The sequence below is a fragment of the Pagrus major genome, chromosome 16, assembly GCF_040436345.1.
Source record: "Pagrus major chromosome 16, Pma_NU_1.0".
In the NCBI taxonomy this organism is placed as follows: Eukaryota; Metazoa; Chordata; class Actinopteri; order Spariformes; family Sparidae; genus Pagrus; species Pagrus major.
Genome location: NC_133230.1, coordinates 1,721,730 through 1,742,411, shown reverse-complemented (window position 1 = coordinate 1,742,411; position 20,682 = coordinate 1,721,730). Strand labels below are relative to the sequence as shown.

Below are 20,682 nucleotides of genomic sequence, written 5' to 3'. Positions count from 1 at the left end.
TTTTTGTTTGAGGTCCTGTTTATACAGTGAACTGCACGATGCACTCAAGAGGCTCCGAGCAGCACAGAGGCAGTGGGAGTAGTGAGCAACCGCAGAGAAAAAGTAGGTGGTAGTCGTTGTCACTCAGTCGTTGCCTTCTGCATCGATCGTTGTTGCATCTTCTTAAAAGTTTAACTACTTTCAACTTTGTGACGATTGCTGACAGTATTCAGCTGAGCTCTTCTGCCCGGTGGAGTTCCTCAGGGGTCGGTTCTCTGGTCTGTCATGTTCGCTGTAAGGTGTATCATTCATAGGTGTGCAGTGTCACTTATTATTTCTATGCAGATGACATCCATGTTTACGTATTAATAAATTAAATCGACAAAACTTTGAATTCTTGTTTTTTGCCCCCAATCAGACTGTTGAGGTTTCACATTAATACTGAGCACTTGGCTTCAAGAAATACTTCAATCGTTCAGTCTTCATTATTTTCTAAATTCTCCAAATGTCTTTGGACTGAATGGATCAAATTCTGATCAAAAAACTGTATCAACCATTTTGCAGTCGCTTCTTTCGTGTCACATTGCTTCAGATGCTCTTCCTGGGGTCTTGGGTGGGACCATGAATATCCGGCTGGTTGTTGTTTTGATATCTGGATCTGTGCAGATCTGTGCAGATCCAGATATCTCCGGATCGATGGAACAATCTGTCGTCACCATCCTGATACTCTGCTTCTATCAGATCAGAACTATCGGTGCCTATTTTGGCTTTTTACAGCCTACAGATGCTGTAAAGCTACAAACGTCGACTCCACTCTGAATCAGTCAAACAGTCGACAAGCAGCCAGTTGATAAAATCTAATCTGTTAGTTCTCGAGTGCGATCAGTGTCACAGAAACAATGCTGTCTCTGCCACCTCCTCCACAAACAAAAGAAACCTGGCAAATGAGATTTTAACACTTTGACAGTTTGCATATCACAACACCACGCGTGTCTGCCGCCATGACGGCGCGCCGCCAAACGGTTTGTCTTATTAGAAAATCTTCAGCCGGCGAACCGACTCCGGTTCCACGTCTCAGGTACGATTCGCTGGCTGATCACAGGATGACAGCTCAGCACACGTGCAGCTCGTCTGAAGTACCGAACACGGCGGGTGTTCTGAGAAATATCGCTCACGAGGGAGCCGTCCTGAGCCGAGCGGGTCGGGCCGGACGAGGTTCAGAGAGAGTAAAGAGAGCAGAGAGAGAGCTGAGTGCTTTATTCAGCTGATGTAACGTGAAGGCAGAGAGCTGCAGCAGAATGGAGCTGTTATGGATTTCTAATAGTGATGAATATGGTTCTGTAGAGACGTTCTGACGGAGAGCTGCATTTGAATACGAGGTGAAGGCTTTTTGCAGAGACACACACACACACACAGTAACACTTATGTAAATACATATATACATGTAGAGTGCACAGACACACACAGGGAGAGTTTATTGATTGCCGGCAATTAATTGACGGATAGCGATGTGTTAAGAGCTCAGAAGGGAGGAGGAGGAGGGAGGGAGGGAGGGAGGGAGGGAGGAGAGGAGGTAACAGAGGTTAATACGATGTAAAAGAGGAACGTTTTTTAAATGCAAAGCTCAAAACGAGACGACATCTCACAACCTCAGTGTTTGGTTTGAGTTCAGATGAATAACACGTTCTAAAAAAAGGCAAAATAAAGCTGGATCAGCTCTCTTCAATCACTTAGTATGTCATTCTGCCACTAGGGGTCTCTCAATCAGAACTAAGTAAACAAAAAAACATATTTTCATGTTGTAAAGTCGTGTGGGATCATGGGAGTTGTTGTCTTTACTGTTAAACAACCAGCATTTCTTTCTATTCCTTCTTCGTTCCTCACTTTCTCTGACGTATAATCTAAAGTTATAACGGGGAACTGTATGAAATGCAGTCGTAACCTCGAGTAAACTGACGGTTTGAATATTTTATGCAACATACACAACTCAAGGAAACACAACAGAGGTCGAGGTTGATGCATGTGGACCGTGTGATCGTTATGGCCGATGTCATAAACGCTTCTTGAAATCGAAGATCTTTAAAATAAGGACATGTTTTAGCTGTTGGATATATGTTTTACAGAGTAACGACAGAGAGCTGTAAGGACTGAAGGACATCAGTGTTTTTTATGGACACACAGTAAATTGAAAATGCAGATAAAACAGATGGTTGGATCCGAGCGTTTAAAAGAGACGTAGATCAGATTTTGTTGTGTCTTTGCAGGCGAGTTTAAAAGTTGTTGTTTTTTTTCCAGACTGAGAATCAGAGGCAAAGATTGATTGTGTTGTTGTTGTGTAGTTTAACGTCTCTGTGTGTGTTTGTGTGTTTTTTTGAGCTGCCGCACTCGTGCACTTACCTTCACAGGGATAAATAAAGTCGCACTGAACTGAATAAAATTTAATCAAAAAGCATCAAAAGGCCTCTGAAGTGGATGAGTCGCTCACAATCTGTTGGCTCGGTGATGAATGCTGGAAATTAGCAAGAATCAGCTTAATTCTGCTGAACATGTGCTGCTCGGGTCGGGACTCTCTCTCTCTCACACACACACACACACACACACAATACACACACACAATACACACACACACACACACACACACACACACACACACACCACACACACACATTGTGGAGGAGGAGAAGACAAATAACAGAGGCCAGACACTTTGACCTCGCTGCCTGGCTGGAGAGTAATTTCACTTCTCCTGGGGATGGGAGAGGAATAAAGAGAGAGCGAGCGAGAGAAAGTGGGAGAGAGAGAGAGGGGTGAGGGAGAGAGAGAGGGGTGAGGGGGGATGAAGTGTAGAGAGAGAGAGAGAGAGAGAGGGAGAGAGCCGGAGAGGCATATATCTGGGTGGTTTAGCTTATAAATGAACACTTCTGCTCAGTGATAAAACGATTGTCCTCTCCTGGTCTGTGTGTGTGTGTGTGTGTGTGTGTGTGTGTGTGTGTGTGTGAAGCTGAGTTTACAGGCTCACAGTAATCTGATTACAGTCTGTAATAGAACCGAAGCATCAGGTCGACTCAGATGTTTACATGATGGACACTTGCAGGATTTCTTGTTGTTTGTAAATGTAAAATCTTCTGTCTCGAGATTATTATTGTTGGGATGAAAAATAATAATTAAGAGATTATTTTATAATCATCACATAAACTGAAATACTCCTCATTCACTGCAAAAAAGAAGAAGAGAGGTTAAAAGTACTAAAGGAAGAGAAAGAAGAAATATTATAAATCACTTTTTTGCAGAAAGTAAGATGAGAAGATCAATATTATTCTCAGTTAGCTTAGCTTAAAGACAGGAAACAGGGGGAGGTAGTTAGCATAAAAGCTAACCTTCTTCTGGCTGTCGGCTGATATTTAACGCAGAGACGTGAGCGTGATGTCAATCAAAGCGTAAGATTCATCTGCTGAGGATCATAAGATTCAAGATTAATTTAACGAGGTCGTATAAAGAAATGTGTTGTGTGGACGGACAGACGGATCCGACCGATGAGATCAAACCTGTGTATGAATATCTCGTGTGTCGTTACACTATGAGGCAGATTTTCTTCTCTCTCTGCTCGGTGAGTTCGTCTTTACGTCGTGTTGTTCAGCCGGCAGGTGATGGATCCTGTTTTATCTTTTATTGGATGTAAATGAGTCTAAATTAAAGCTTCGGGGTGTTGTGAGGATGAGGTTTCACTAAGTATACCTGCTAGTCCGATGTAATATATGGAAATTATATTTTAGAACACTTTCTTCGCGATTATGAAATGTATTTTAGAGCGGCGTTATGAGCAACATATGGAGGTTTTCATTCACCGTTTGCAATTACATTCAAAGCAGCCTGTCGGCTCCTCCACTCTGCATGGAGAGGTGATTTATCTGTGCGGTTCTATTCATTTTGAATCAGACCGGTGACGCCGGGCTCCCTCAGCACTTTGACAACCGGTACAGCAGAGAGCCAGCAGAGACTGGAGCAGCAGCAGCAGCTCCTGGAGGAGCGCAGGCACATGAATAATCACCCAGACGCTGCTAGATAGCTCCGCTCTCCTTGGGCCTTCCAGCAGATGCTATGCTAACAAATGGGAGCAGTCAAACCAGAGCTAATGGGAAAAAGTTTCCAGTTTTCAAACCCCCCCCAAAAAAACCCTGCACAGGTCCCTCGCATGCACACAAACACAAACACACACAAACACAAACACACACCGACACAAACACACACCAACACTGTCACCAGCTGCGATTAGGCAGTAAACAGAGTGAGGAGGAGGAGCGGCTGCAAACACCACCATCATCATGTTTATGAGTGTGATCACGGTTTATTTTAGATGTTTCCCATGAAAATCAGCTCAGATGACACCAGATCACTGAATCCACTCCAGCTTCCCAGAGGATGAACCCTTTTTGATTTTAATGACTGCATGATCTCTCCTCTACTGACGGCCTCAGGCTCTTAGAATAAATAAACCATCCGTATGAAACAACTGTGTGGATGTTGGCCAGCTAGCAACATGCTACACCCCCAGTAGCACGTACACATCCTGCAGCCTTTGGCGCGAGTTACGTCGGAAAGACGTCGTATGGGGAGCGTTTGCCGAGACATGGACATTTTGGCCATCGCTTCCTATTCTACGTCTTTCCAACATAACTTCTATCTGTTGCGCCGATGTCATATTGCACCTTTTAAGTTGGAGTTTCTTCACTGTCACGTGCTTTTAGACTGGATGTTTGCAACATCTCCTCACTGAGTCACTGTGAGTCTTTTCACAAATGGCCAGTTTTCTGTCAGATTTTAGCTTTTAAGTAGCTCAAAACACACATCGACTGTCCGTGTGTGTTCGTGTAACAGTTCACAGCTGGACTGACTCCAGAACAACTCACCACAAACTTCCGTCTGTTAGTTTCCTCCAGTTTCTGTGTGTTTCCCTGTTTCCTCTGAAGGCTCATACAGTGATACATCCTCTGACCTTGTGTACAATCATCTCTGAATCAGCTGCAGGTTCAGTTTGAACAAACTTTAACTGTTCTTGATGGAGGAGGATTTGGACAAACCTGAACATTTAAAACAGTTTTCATTACAAATCTCGCTGTCATTGTGCGAATTACTAGCATCTGGACATCAGATGTAAAAAATCAGATGGGACTGCTTGTTTTTATCGACAATATTCGGTGGGTTTCGTGTCTCCAAAGTCCACTCCAGGAACATCTGGACCAGCGGTTTACAGAGAAACACTCTGGCATGTTCCTGGAGTCTGGGTGGGAAATTACCACCACTGTTTGACTGGTTAAATGTGTCTGCTCTGCCAGCGAGCCAGTTCTGCCTCTTTGGCAGGTAACCAGCAACACTTAGACTTGTTTCCTGCTTTTAAAAAATGTGTTTTTTGAAACCACCGTGGCCGCCAGAAGTCACCTCCCTCCTGCGTCCAGGGTCATAAAAACAGCCGCAATTCAGCTGTGAACTGTTACAAAATTACAGAAATGAGATAAATTACAGATATAAATTATATACAAGGTTTTCGTGGGTCATCAAATACTCGATTTGATTGGATTAGGGCTGATTGATAGCCTCTCCCCTCAGCGCTGAATGTGTTTTTGAATGCGTCTGCAGTGGCAAAACCCAGTTCAGTCATTACCCCCATCTCCCTTATCAGCACAAGGGGAATAAACACAAATCTAATAGAAATTCATTACACAGACCCACACACACACTCTCTCAAACACACACACACAGAGCCAACTAGTTTATTAGATTAATAGGCTATGAATGGCTAATACGAATTACCCCCCTCTCTTGTTAACGAGACGCGGAGCAATTTGTATAATTATGTCTGTGGAAGGGAAGAATTCCTGTGTCTAAGCATATTTTTAGACAGCCGAGCTTTCTGAAGGCTTTTGATTACGTATTTACTTTGGGGTTTTCAGCTTCGTGCTCTTTCTCTCAGAAGTCGTTTTTGAATAATTCATCGCTTTGTTCCAGAGCGGAATAATTTGTGTTGAGATTTATGAGCAATTGCTTTGGGGTGGGCTGATTTTACTCTTTTTTAAATGATCACAGAACGTGTTTTGTCAGAGTCGGGTGTCAGTGTGTCTCTTTTCAAAAAACGGAGGCCTGAGTCGAGACGGCGCTCGCGGAGAAGGAGAGCGCAGGATTCTTCTAACATGTCTTTTTTAAAGAGCTCGGTGCCAAAACAAGATACACAGCATCTGAAAAAAACATAATCTGTACTCGCGCCCGTGTTTGATAGCACAAAATAAAACATTTCATGCACTTTAAATGATAATAGAGAGCAAATACTATTTTCAGCTTCTGTCTGAACAGGCAATTTGGCCTCATGTTAGGCGTTCTGCAAAAGAGGAAATGAAGTCATTAAGCCCTGTTACAGATATTTCCTTTAAATGACATGAAATGTAATATGAAATGAGACATAAGTAGACAGATTTTTCTACCAGTATCAGGAAAATGACACTTGCTTCAAGGAATGTTTTTAAACTTATTGATTTAGGACTCAATAATATCTTAATTGCCTTGTTAAGATGCAGTTTTCATCAGTGTATTAAGCGGTGAACACCCACATACATAGTTTAATTTCAAAGAATAAAGTTGTGGAAGAAGTCTCTGCAAGGATTTCCAGTGTCGTACCTGAGGACTTTGGACCTGATCGACACTAATTAACAGAATCGAAATCAGAATATCAGTCTGAGGAAAATATATGTATATATTTTGAAATGTAATGGACTCCTTTGGTTTGTGGTTTTGAGGAAATTCATCCTCTTAAAACAGTTAGAAACTACTTCGACACGAGATCAACATTTCGTTGTGCGAGTGGGATGAGAAGATCGGTCTCATGTCTGTATGTTAAGTGCAGAGCTGGAGCTTGGAGGCAATTAGCGTAGATTAGCATAAATACTGGAAACTGGAAAAACAGCTTGCCTGGCGCTGTCCAAACTTCAAAAATATGCCTGCTCACAGCAGCCTGATGCAGCGACAGCGTGCAGCTTCCTGTAGTGTTGTCACAGTAAGGTTGCCAAGTCTGACACCATAACAGGGTTTTCCCCCAACATTATAAGTTAAAATGCAGTTCCCATGTCGTTTGGGCATCAAAACTAATTAAACGACATTTCCCAGATGTAATGGTTGTAGTTCATCCCAATGGACCTGGTCCAGAGGTCCTACAATCATATGAAATTCCATATTTTTTCTATTTTATAAAATTAAAATGTTGTTGGTGAAGGAGCCCTAAACCTCCACAACCCAATATGTGCACAAACTGAGGCAAACCAAGGCAATGCCTACACCCTCGCTCCATGTCACAGAAGTTTAATAAAGACAACGTTTCAGTCCCACTTAGATCTTCGTCTGGTCAGACTGTCTGAGACATAGAAAATCCCTTATTAACGTTGTGTACACCTGTAGGCCGACCAGCTCTGTGATGGAAGGTGTGGTTCATGTGGTGCCCTGAATAATAAACATCCCAAACATTCAAAAACACATAAAATACAAATACAAAGCCATATAACACAAACATACATCTAATATATATATAAATGTTTTACCAAATGAATCATCTTCATTCATGTAAAATATGTACAAAAGAAAGAAAACACTGCAGGGGATTCGTCTTCTTTCTAAACTATTTCAAACTTTCTTTTTTTGTTTCCTTTGGTCTGCAGGTTCCTGGGAACTTTCTGGAACCTGGTCTAGTAGACCTCCACCAGATCAGCCCAGTCCCACCTGGTCCAGTGGCGCCACCGCCGGATGACTCGTGGGAATGGGATGAAACAGATATGACAATCACAGAACCAGAGCCACAAGAAGAGCCAGAACCAGACCTCACGCACAACCTCCCCACAGAGCCAAACCTGCCTTCGGACGGCGTTCTGTCCAACGGGAATCAAACCGACAGTAACTTGTCCGGTATGAGAGGTGGATCCACATCAGAGGTTCAGTCCAATGTGACGTCCCAACCTCCTCCCCCTAACAACAACAACATCTACCAGGTGTACAGCCTCCATACTGTCGAGTTATACCGACAGCCTCAGTTTCCACACACTTCCTCCTCGCTGCACAAAACCAAATCAGGAAAACGGAAACAGCACCTCCTGCTGAAGAGCCTGAGTAAGGACTCCTCGTTCTCCTCCATCGAATCCCTTCCGGACCTTCTGGGAGGAGACAGAATCATTGGATATCGGGATGAGGGTGAGAAGGAAGGTGGCAGAAGAAGTGGACAGTCGGGAAGCAGTCGAAGGTCAGAGAGCGAGAGCGGCATCGTTAGTGATACAGGAGACATGGAGACAATAAACTCTGAAACCCCGGGAGAGGAAGAGGATCGGAGAGAAGAAGAGGAGGAGAAAAATGAGCAGAAGGACGAAGGTGTTGATGAAAGTCGTTTGTGCAAAGACAGTGTCACCAAGTGCAACCAAAGAAGAACCAAGAAAGAAGAGTATATGAAGGAGAAAGGATGGAGGAGGGATGAAATGAGAAGGAACAGAGAGGAGGAGAAAAAGAGGAGGCACAGGAGGGGAGGAGGTGAAGCAGTTGAGATCCTAATCAATGGCCGTGGAATCCTGACACCCGCTGACTCCGACTCCGACTTCGAGGTAGGAGGACTCGGTGTAGACTCGTCCAAGGCGTTCATGTCCAGCAGTGACGTCACAGAGTTCAAAGCTGACAAGTTTAACGGTTTGGAGACTCCCCCTACTCTCAGACGCCGGGCGTCAAGTCCAGTTTTATCTCAGGGCTCCTCTCTGGAGTCCCTCCTGGCTTTAGATGTGGAGTTATTTCCTTCCAAAGATCTGCTGCATCGCAGCGCCTCTCTGGAGAGCTGCCTGGTCCCGTGTCGTAGCTCTGATACCGGAGGCAGCCTGGCCAGCCTGGGGGAGCTGGACCTGGGGCAGAGCAGAGAGATGGATGGAGGTGAGCCAGGAAAACAGAAGCGCAATGAAAGTCCACAAGGAGAACCGTCCTCCGGGGAGCTGAGCCGCAGAACTCTCGATCTCCTGAAACGTCTGGAGAACATCCAGAGTCCTCTGGCAGGAAAGATGACCCGCAGTGTTTCTGACATGACGCTTCGGAGCAGCTCCCCGCAGCAGAGCCGACTCCCTGCCTCGCCCTCTCTCGGCGGTCGACACGCCCCCCTTTCTGGGATTCCAGGCTGTTCACGAAAGGGACCGCCATCCCTGATCAATGAGAGCTCAGCCACAGCATCGCTAACGGAGCTGAGCAGTACTGAGGACTCGTCTCTGGGGTCTGAAGATTTCGCTATGCTTAGAAATCATCGCCACCACATCCTGGATCCCTCCATGGCAGCCAATGCCAACTCAAGCTCTTGTAGGAAACGCTGCCATGGAAATAGCCGAGGAGTGCAGGGGATGGACGAAGCAGATGCAGCGAGTTTGAGCCTGGTGGTGAACGTTTCTTGCACGTCAGCGTGCACAGATGAAGACGAGGACGACAGCGACCTTCTGTCTTCCTCCACGCTCACACTCACTGAGGAGGAGCTCGGTGTTCGTGAGGGAGAGGATGAAGAGGAGGAGAGGTTGAGCGGTGCATCATCTGGTAACGAGGATGAGGATGAAGAGGAGATGGAGGGGTCTTACGTCCTGGGGCTGGAGTACATGAAGAGGGAGCTGCAGACTTGGATTCGATCTCCTCGAACGTCGTCTTCCTCCTCCTCTAAAACAGAGGTGGGCCTCCGAGACGAGCTGCAGTGTGGAACCAACCTCACCTCCACCTTCACCTCTTCCTCTCAGAACAACGAGCAGCACTGTTTCCTAAACCGCACAACTGCAAAACTAGTCGAAAACAACACTAACGGTGGCAACAACAAAAGAGACAATAAAGAACAGGAAGAAGAGGAGGAGAACCGGAGGAACGCAACAAGAAGCTACATCAGCCAGTTTGTGGACGACGTGGAGAACGGAAACGTGGACCAGAGCTGTTTGAGAGCGAAAGACGAGGACGACGAACTCCTCCGAGAGGAGTCGAGTGTGTTCACAAAGAAAGGAGAGTCGCTCAGGGAGTCTTACGTCTTCACCAAAACAGGAGAGTCAGTTCACGATGTGAGTGACTTGATCGTGAAAATGGAATCAAACTCAACGAACCAGATCTCTTCATCACCGTCCTGTGAGCTCCTCCCCTTCCTGTCCAAACGGGCTTCCTCATTAGTGGGACAGCTGAGAGGGGAGTTGCCCTGTCACAGCTCTTCCCTCCCCTCGCCTCCTTCCCTCTCGCCTGTTGACGACTGCAGATCCCACGATGCCTTGCAAAACAACAGGCCGGCAGCCGGGGGACGGAAGGCCATCACCAGTCAGGAAAAGTTCAAGTTCTCTTCTTTTGTGACGGAGGAGACAAAGAGGGAAGTGAGAGACAAAGAGTCGTCCTTGCCTCCTAGAAAAAGACACAACTCTCACTCCTCCTGCTGCAACCACCTCCCTTCACCCTCCTCCCTCCATCCATGCAGTTTAGAGGAGGGCAAGAAGGAGAACGTGCACGACTTTGTGATGGAGATTATCGACATGACCTCACTGGCACTGAAGAGCAAAGAGAGTCAGCCCGAAGAACCGAACCAGACCGATACCAGTGGATCCATCGCAGACCAGAGTCCTGGATCACTGGCACAGATCAGGGACAAGGTACAGAACGAATCCTAAAAAATACTCCAACTGAGGAAGTACGGTACATCAACCAGCCAATTACGGATTCCATTACAAATAAAACACATGCAAATTGTTTCAGTGCAAATGCAAAAACCAAATTAAACAGAAATTAAAATAACAGTTCAGTGTGGCTGCAGATGACGATAATAAATGAATCAAATTATTGAACGTTGGAGATGCAACATCTGAAGTCCTGTTTGACCTCCTACATTCTGTACATTTTGAAGACAAATGAATACAAAAGTAGCAAAAGTTATCCAAGTTAATTTGTTCACTGAGTTGGAGTAATTCAATAAATCGCATCACAGATCATAACTTTTAGGATGTAATGAAGAATTTTTTCAGTATCTTTAGCGAGTGAAGTAATCTAAAAGCTAATCAGCTTTCAGTCTCGTCGTTTTATTTCTGAGAAGCAAAAAGAAATCAGGCAGAAAACTTTCCTCCTCTCGTAAAGATGGAAAATATAAATACAGAGATGTTAATATGCTTGATGAAACTTGATGTTTTTGTTGGAGTGTTTGGTTTCTTAGAATATAAATATTACTTGAAGCGGGAATATAGACGACGTTTCTACTTTCCCTTCACCCTCCTGGTGTTACTGATACCGGCCTGGCTGCTGTCCAAAGCAAGAAAACAACTGTAAGAATCCCAGTTTGATCTAGAAACGCTGATCTCAGTGCTGTGAGAGTAAAGTTGTACTGATAAGTAGGCAGATTTTGTTACTTGCTGATCCAGTAGAAATAATGTCGGTGGTGAGAGGAAACACACATCAACGGGGGAACAGACTCTGACACAACACCGGAGCGCTCTCCATCGAGTGGATGCCCGTCCGTCTTGTTTTCTATCGCTCTCCCTCTTTGCCTTTGTTGCCTCAAGAGTTAGAGTTAACCCAGGATAGTGACCAGGGAAACCAATGCCGCTTCCTGTTTTGATTGGATGTCAGTTGCGCCTCCTTAATTCGACCCTCATTTTTTCACTTGATGTCGCAGTGAAAGCAAAGTTTATAGAGAACCAATTTATGCGCCGATGGTGTCCCTTCTCTACAGCCATTACACCGTACAATCAATATTTACTTTAGAATAAGTTAAGGCAAGAAAGTTTTGTATTGCAAGTTTAAATACACAGTTTAAATGGAAATAATCCAAAATGTAAAACCCACAAATCCAAGATGGAAAACTATAAATCACATGAAATAAAAAAATAAGATGTTATGGATCAAACTGAAGCACGACACAGGAGTTATGCAGTCTCGGAGGCCTTTACAATCTGTTACAATCACAGCAACGAAATCTTTACAAACTTTCTCCTTCCTCTTCCTTCAGGTCCTCGAACACTCTCACCGACCTCTCCACCTCCGCAAGGGAGACTTCTACTCCTACCTGTCTCTCTCCTCCCATGACAGCGACTGTGGCGAGGTCAGCCAGTGCTCCGAGGACAAGAGCACCACTCCGCTGCCCTACAGCATCCCGTCCTACGTCACGCCGACACAAGGCCTCCACAGCCCGAGCCCTGAGCTGTTCACAAGCACCAGACAGAAAATATCACCCTCCAGCTCGCCCTCGTCTTCCAAACACTCCAAGAGCAACATCTGCACTCTTGATTTGAAGCCTGAATGCCAAACTAACAGGAACACTGAAGAGCAGACAAGCCCCTCTATGTCCCTGCCTCCGAGTCCAGACATCAGGGACGAGGTGACCCTGTTCGCAGCCTGTACAGAGGAGGTGTACCTGGGCCCGCCCCTCTGCTACAGCATGGCGCTCACCAGGAGACCACAACGGTTCACACTGAAGGAAAACATGGAGTATTTGTCCTCTCTGGACCCTGCCTATGAACTGAACAGTCTAGCTTACTCGCCTGGTTCAAAACTCAATGATAGCCTTCAGTCTTTGTCTCAAGAGGGGCCCATTCCCGAACCAGGCGACAGTCTGAGCTACCTGTCGGCCTCAAAGCAGGATCAGCTGTATTTCCAAGGATCTAGCGCCACAGAGGAAACACAGAGCTCCTTCCCTCCTCTCCTGGAGCCTTGTTACAGCTCATTCTCCACCTCCTCGCCCTCGAACAGCGTCTCCACCTCTCTCCAGGGGCCCGGCTCCAAACCAGGAGATGACAACCCTTCCTCTCCTCCTCCCGTGTCCTCTGGCGCCGAGGAAGAGAAGCGAGGTGAGGACCCGTACCTCCTCTGTGATGTCGCTGGAGGAGAAGTCGCGGCCGCTGCGAGTGTCAGCGCGCCGCAGGAGGAGAGGAGTCGTAATGAGGGGCCTCCTTATCTTAATCCCCGGGCGCGTGTCGCCCCGATAGACTCCTCCGCAGCCGAATGTTTGGCAGATACTAAAACGCTTGAATCCAATATGGGCGCCGTAATGACCAAGATAAGTGTCTGCAGCTCCGCTACAAATCCCTCAAAAGAGCCAGCCGCCACCGCCACGCGTATTAATCCCAAAATTAACTGCTCGGCGATGAGAGAGGCAGATAGGGAGGAGGGGGAGAGGCGAGGAGAGGTGGATACTCGGCGGGTGAAGCAGGAGGAGAAGGGGAGGAGAGGGCGGAGCGGCGCACAGCAGGAAGCAAAGACAGCAGCAGAGAAGCAGGTTAGTGTTCCACATATTAGCCTGATCTGCTATCTGAGGACATTATACAGGGCCTTGATACTGCACTTCACCTCTCTACTCCAGGTATTAGTCCGAGCCCCTCAGTGGGTATGAATGTAATGAGGCCGGTGTGCGTTTCTCTCATTTCCATTTCTAAGGCCGGACGGACGTGAGAGGTGCTGATATCTGTAACCTCCTCCTTACCCTCTCGTCCTCCTCCTCTCCACTTCACACTCATCCTCGTCTTTTTCCTCGTCTTATTTCCTAATCCTCGTCGTTCTTTTTCCTTCCTCCTCCGCCTCGTTTCTCACCTCAACTTCTCCCCTTCTCATCTTTCCTATTTCCTCTTGTTCATTCCTTCCTCTCCTTCTCTTATCTTCCTCTCCTCCTGCAGGTATCTACCTCTTTTTTTTTTTTTACTTTTCCAATGTTTTTCCACTTTCTTCTTATCACTCCTTTAATCCCTCCACCCTCCTCTGTCCTCCTCCTTCCTCCTCCCTCCTCCTCTGCCTCGTCCCTCTCTCCTCCCTCAGGTGTTAATGGAAGGGGGGATTTGCAGACTTCTCAGTTTTTTAGTTAAAAGGTTAAGGTCCACAGAACAACATCAGCATAATTACTATCAGTCAGATTTCATTAGGATTCATCAGCTAAGAGCTTTCCCCCGTCCCGCAGTGATCGTTCAATTCATTTCATCGCTGAATTAGCGTGTTTGTGCTCTTTATAAGTTTTCTATTTCCTTATGCAAATGAGCTCAGCATTTTTTACCATCTCTGCAGCCTCGCTACGTCGTCTGTTTATCAACTTTTGCTCTCTTAAAGAGGAACACGGCTCAGCTGAAGAGCTTGTTTCATTTCTGATCTAGTGCAGAGTGGCCTCTAGTTTGTTTTTCACACGCCGCATGTTAATGTGGGCGACACAGCCTTTTAATGCAAGAGCAATAAATACAACTTTTACAGCGCCGTGAAACAAAATCACACAAATTAATTTTCAGGTGGTTGATCAAAATAACTGCTCTATTCTAATGAGGAATAGATCAACAGTCCGCACTAGTCCACCTCAGTGCTGCCGTGTTCAGCACATCCCACAACAGTGAAGTGCTGTAGTGAATGCAAAATTTTGATGACTAAGTGCTGAGTCACGACAACATTTATATCAGCGAAATACTGCCCCAAATCAATTAATTTTAATGGAATTGCTGCAATCAGTGGATTAGCTCATCAGGAGTGCTTAATACACCAATTTACGACCAATTGGAAACCGTCTTGATGGCGCTGACCTTTAAGGAAACTGAGACATCATCACTGCAACACTTATAATTTTGATATAGTTAAACTAAACTGCTCGACTGGAGTTAAAGAATGTTTTGCAGCCCGACAAAAGACTGGATGGTAAATGCAGTTAGCCAACAAGCTAGCTAGCTTTCTAACAGTCAGTTAGCTCACTGGTAGTAGGCCAGCTAGCTTGGCGAGCCTTTTGAGCTTGCTTATGTTGGCGTGTATCAGGCCTAATAATTCATTATTTTCCTCCTAGCTGCTGCATCACATTTTTAATGAAGATGTGTTAAATTTCGCTGTGTCATGTTCTGGCGTGACACACTAAGCTAACTAAAACCCTCCTAGCTTGGCGAGCCTTTCGGGCTTGCTTATGCTGGCATGTTACTGGCTAGCTTGCATGCTAGCTTGCCACAGCAGCTCACCAAACGACCCTCCCACTAGTCGTTACTTCACCGATAGCTTCTAGGACCGGGTTTTTAGCGAGCATAGGCCTTTGTTACATTTTGCTGTGTCGTGATCCGGTGTGTTGCACCACAAACTAGAATGGCACGCAGTAGAACGCATACCTCCGCCAAGCCCCAACACCTAAAGAAGCCTGATTTATGTGGAAATCAGTTCAGTAGTTTTTGTGTGATCCTGTGAAAACCTAACCTCCTGGGCAGAGGTATGTAACTAAAATAAGATAGTAAATAATGTAAATATTATACCTGCTAAACATCAGCATTAGCATTTAGCTAAGTTTGGCCTTTCAAAACTCACTTGCTTGATTATCATGGCTAGAAAATCACAAACCAGGAAATAAACACCAAATAAAAACCACAAAGTGAAATAATTGCAGCAGGTAACACTGTTATTTATATTTAAATTGTCCTGTTCTTTGCAGGATCTCTGCAGTCATTACCACTTAGCTTTTCTTCCTTCTGTTATTGAAATGTGAGTTAATTAAGGACTATAGTTCAAGTGAAGCAGTGTTGGGAATGAAGATGGTTTCACTGGGGAATCGACTGGCGGCACTGGTGACCTTTATGGAATCACATCACTGCTGAGAAACCTGTAATGTCTTCATGAAAGCAGGAATCTTGATCTTTACTCCACAATAATGATCTAAATGGTTTCGTGGTTTTCATTCCTCAGATTTTATTTTGTATTTTTTGAGTTTTTATATTCTTTTTTTTATTTATTTGTGTTTTTGAGGTTTTATTTTTGCATTTTTCTAAATTTGTTTTTGTTTTTCAGAATGTATTTTCTTGTTTATTGATAATTTACTCACATATATATATATTTTTAGATCTATCTGTTGGACTTTTAATAATTAGTTTCACCCTACAAACAATAATGTCGGCGAACCTGCAGCAGCGTTTCTGTCCTGATGTGTGATAGTTTCCTCATTAGCTTATAAATTCATTAAAAGGACGTCAAACGAAAGCACATGTGAAGATGGGGGTTGATGTGCTGCATGTATGTGTGCCTGTAAGCGTGACTACATATGCATATGTGTGTGTGTGTGTGTGTGTGTGTGTGTGTGTGTATCAGTAGATGTATGTGGGGGGGGGGTATAATAGCTACACAAGTCTTTACAAAGCGATTAGTTGTGAACCAATTAAGAGCGCTGGCTGGAGAGGGGGAGAGAATTGTTTTCGGCCTGATGCTCGTTGTTTTAATTTGCAACTTTTCATCAGTTTGGGCTCAAAGAAAAGAAACAAGCCGATTAGAAAACAAAGACAAACAACATTTCAGCCCCGATAATGCCGTTTTGATTTATTCTTCTCTCCCTTCTCTTGTTTGTCTCCCTCCTTTACTCGCTCTCTCGCCATCCATCGCCACCTCCCTCCCTCCCTCCCTCTCGCTGCTGAAACAAAAAGAATAAAGTGGAACATTGTTTTCTCATTCTCAGCTGTATCTTGTATTTGCCTTCATGTGACTTAACAGCCTCTCTCTTGTTTTCTTGTTCCCTTTTTTCTGTCTTTTAATTTCTGTCCTCTCTCCCTCTCAGGTGAGCTCTCAGTCCGCCGTCCATCACGCCGCCAGGAAACCACCAGGGCGGAGTCAAGCCTCGGCGAAACCGGCCTCCTCGAGGACGGGGCCAGTGAGTGTGAGTTAACGCACACTTCTGCCGTCCACTCGTCCATCACTGGAGGCTTTTTAAGCTGCTGTTTGGGGATTATGTCCTCGTGTCGCTTTCTGCCAAACCGATCACAGAAAATCAAAACAAAGGCTCGCAACAAATTCGCAACACAAGCTGCGATTTGCGACGCGAGTTTCACTGATCAGAACAAACACAGTTGTCGAGAAACACATGCAAAGCTGTGCACAAGCCCTGCTGGACTCTGGACGACATGCGAGTTCAAGCAGAGCTCACTTACTGCTTTTGTAGAGGTCATCCGCTTATAGGAAGGTTGATGGTTCAGTCGCTGGTTCTGGCTCCATGTCGCAAAGTCTTTGAGGAGGAAACTGAACCCAAGTCGTCGCTGTTGAGCAGCTCGCCACCTTGCATGGCAGCTTCTGCAACCCAACCTTCAGATTAAATGTCAGCTACATACGTTATTAACTTACTAAGATAAGTTAAAACTGAATCTTTCTTTATGTTGCAACTTTACGTTTGTTTAGGTTGAATCTTCGGTTTCTCGCTGTGCTGCTGCTCTCGTTCCTTCATCCGTCAGTGTTTCAAGTGAAATTACTGGGATGTTGTCGTCCAGTTCTCATGAATTATTGTTTGATTTTTAACACCTGGTTGTGCTACAACGATCCCGGGCTGCACACAAGCGGGGAATTTATTTTAATTTGATCATATTTTCTATTTTTAAACCCAAAATCAAACAAACGAAGCTGCAGAACACGAACAAAGGCCGTCACTGACACAGTTCCAGTGTGTGTGTGTGTGTGTGTGTGTGTGTGTGTGTGATGTGGCCGCCCTATGGGTGCCTCCAGGGCTCAGCAAAACCTACTGCCCCCATACTCCAAAACACACACACACACACACACACACACACACCGTACACACACCCCTGAGGGCAGGGCATGAGAGTCCAGGTAGAAGCTCTGACAGCCCAACAGCTGCAGGTTAGACAGACATGTTGTTCACACACACACCAGAGGACAAACCCGCATACACACCGACAAGCACAGAAATATACACATGAAAGTGCAAAATCAAGTTCAGTGTACACACACACACACACACACACACACACACCGCATGTAAACCCACGACAGAGGACACACACATGCAAGCACACACATCATATCGGTGATGCGTACAGCTGGTCCTGACCCCCATGGCGTGCCCCAGTCTATCCCACCTGTTCACACACACACTCACACACGCACACACACCGACACACACACACACACTGTACACACAGACACAGGTGCAATTAAAGCAATCGCGAATGCGGCTCATGATGTGCTCTGTGACCCAGACAGCAGAGGGTCTGCAGCAAAACACACAGCAAAGAGAGAGGAAGTGTGAGTGTGAGTGTGTGTGTGTGTGTGTGTGTGTGTGTGTGTTCAGGTTTCATCATGTTGGGAAAGTTTCACAAAAAACAAAGAGAAAAACTGAATATCTGAAACACACGGGAGGAAACAGACGAGAGCTCAGTGGAGAATGAAACGTCCAGAACGAGACCGATGACACCGACGATAATTATAATTGTACATCTGACTGGACGAGGATAAAAACTACCACTCAATTATTTAGGAATAAACCAATATAATTTGTGTGAGAGTGGAGCTGAATATTTTAACATAAAATCAGGGTATAAGAGAAGGAAAGAGAAGTCAATTATTTGAACAACAGAATCACACAGAACAGAACAAAACGACAAAAACAGAACAACTGGCGCTTTATAACAGAAAGAGACATTAATCATCAAAATGGAAAATCACATTTTCAACAGATTAGAGCAAAAATAACTGACGGCTCATCATCAGACTGTCGCATCTGGATTTATAAAGATCAACAGATCATTGGGTTTATGTCCGGACAAACTGTCGTTTACATTTTCAAACTCATCTTTATAAAGATTTATTTTACGACGATGGTTTGACTTTGTCCTGGTGGCTTTCAGGCAAGTTCAAATAACGTTCACCAAAAATACAGATTCAACGGCAAACAACAACAGATAGAAATTCAGTTTGTTACAAAGTTCAGCTTCTCAAACCTGTCCAGAGTGAACCCTCTTCACAAAAAAATCAATAAAGGATCTCTGAAGAAGAAAATAAACCCAACATCTACGACGCTTTCAGAGTTTCCTCCGATACAAGTCAGCTGCAGGCTAATGCTAAGCTAAGCTAAGCATAAGTAGGCTTTGGAGTGAAAATCAAAATCGTGACAGCGCTCATCTTTAAATACGGCTCACAAATACAAAACAAAAATGGCTGTGCTCCATTTATGTGTCCTACAGTGATGTCATAGAGTCAACATCACCAATGTTAACCATCCCTCTCTCTACACCCATGCAGAGACTTCCTGTGTTGGGAGCAGCAGCCTCCAGGATCCAGCTGTAAAGGGAAACGCTCTCCATCTCCTCCCCGCTGAGCTGATCTCTCTTCCTGGCTTCCTCTTCCCGGCGTCTCCCTCTCCGCTCCTGGAAACCTTTCACCTCTACGACCTCTCCCCGAATCTCACCGCTGTAACTGAACGGATCATTAAGACACTGGACTGAAAACTCATCGGGCAGTTTCAGGGTCACCATGCAACTGATTTTAAACTGTTGGATCTGATATTTTCACAGGAATAATGAGTCCGATGTCAGGAGTGAAGTAAGACTGATGACGGGGCAGCTTGTAGGGTTCAGCTGAGACTATTTCTGACTCCGTCTGTGGAGAAAATGTAGAATTTACATCGATTTAAATGAAAATTTAAGAGTTTAGTAACATTATGTCCAACAACAGTTTAAATTCGATTATCAAAAAAATGTTTTTTAGAATTACAAATAGGAAAATACAACATATTGAGCTTACGATCCTACACTTTTATTGCAGTTAAATCCCATGTTTCTGAAGGGAAGATCACCGTGGTGACTCTTTAAGTCTTCTGTAGAGATATTCACTAATAAGCCGCAAAACCAGGAGCAGCCTAATCCTTTTATTAATCTATTTTTTAGCAATTTTATAAGCATTTTTTTGTGGATCACGGTTGGAGAGGTCAGACGGTACCACTTGAACGTTTGAACTGTGCCGATGCAGAAAGCCACACTCATCTGGACGAATAAAACACCAAGAATCATTACGCTGATGTAGAGAAATGTCGACAAACTGACCTGAGATCAGCTGATTTTAAGGTTTATCTTAATATACACACTGTTAAAACTGTATACTGCAGTGTCCTCAGCACAGGAAGCATGTAGCTTCTTTAAAAACAACACTGAGTGTCTCTATACGATGTCAGTATTCATCATCTGTTGCTGTTGACTCGGTCCAACTCAGTAGATCTTTTCACAGTCGTGTCTCTGGTAGAAACTCGTCATCTCATCGTGTCGGCACCACACTGCAGCTGTGAGTAGATAAAACTGTAATGTTGTCATCACACAACCGCACAGCCGCTGTAATCTGAAACTAAATTAGTTAAAGCGACCGTTTAGAAATATTTAAAGGGCGGGAAGAAGCTGCTGTTGACAGATGCGAAGAAATCGAGTCATGTTTTACAATCATACAAGCTACAAATATTAAGACATGTAAAAAGACCCACTTTAGCATCAGCTTAATCAGCTCTGTTGAACTTTGATGTGATCAAATACAAATCTATCCAAGACACAGAGAGACAGAGAGCATGACTGAATCATGACTGAAGAGAAAAACTGAGGATTTGGACTCAAAGGGTGGAAAATCATTACCAACTATCAAACGCACGCTGGCAGACTTTGATTTAGCCGTGCACGTCTCTTTCATTTCCAGAGTTAAACTGGAGTCTGACTGCGGAAGACAAAAAGCCTCGAGACTGTCTTCACTAGAAAGATGACAGCATCAGTTGTTTATTGAAACGCCTAATCGACATATTTGTATGTTTATCTGACGAGGATCTCACGTAGCTGTGGGAACGAGTTGGCAGTCGGGAGCGAAGGTGAAACTGTTGAACATGTTGATGTTGTATTGCACCAGAAAAGGTTGAAAACATCAAAATTTGAAATAACTCGTTTCAAAGGTTCGCTTTAAATTTGC

General features: G+C 44.7%; 1 protein-coding gene across 1 annotated transcript in view; it reads left to right on the top strand.

Moving 5' to 3' along the window:
• Positions 1 to 19,029, top strand: part of akap6 (A kinase (PRKA) anchor protein 6) — a 154,611-nt gene extending 135,582 nt beyond the window's left edge. The window contains exons 20-25 of the mRNA XM_073483069.1: positions 7,677 to 8,376; positions 8,446 to 10,055; positions 10,110 to 10,637; positions 11,984 to 13,249; positions 16,517 to 16,615; positions 18,985 to 19,029. Of these exons, the coding sequence (XP_073339170.1) occupies positions 7,677 to 8,376; positions 8,446 to 10,055; positions 10,110 to 10,637; positions 11,984 to 13,249; positions 16,517 to 16,615; positions 18,985 to 19,029 (4,248 nt within the window). The remainder of the gene's footprint in view (positions 1 to 7,676; positions 8,377 to 8,445; positions 10,056 to 10,109; positions 10,638 to 11,983; positions 13,250 to 16,516; positions 16,616 to 18,984) is intronic.
• Positions 19,030 to 20,682: the final 1,653 nt, after the last annotated feature.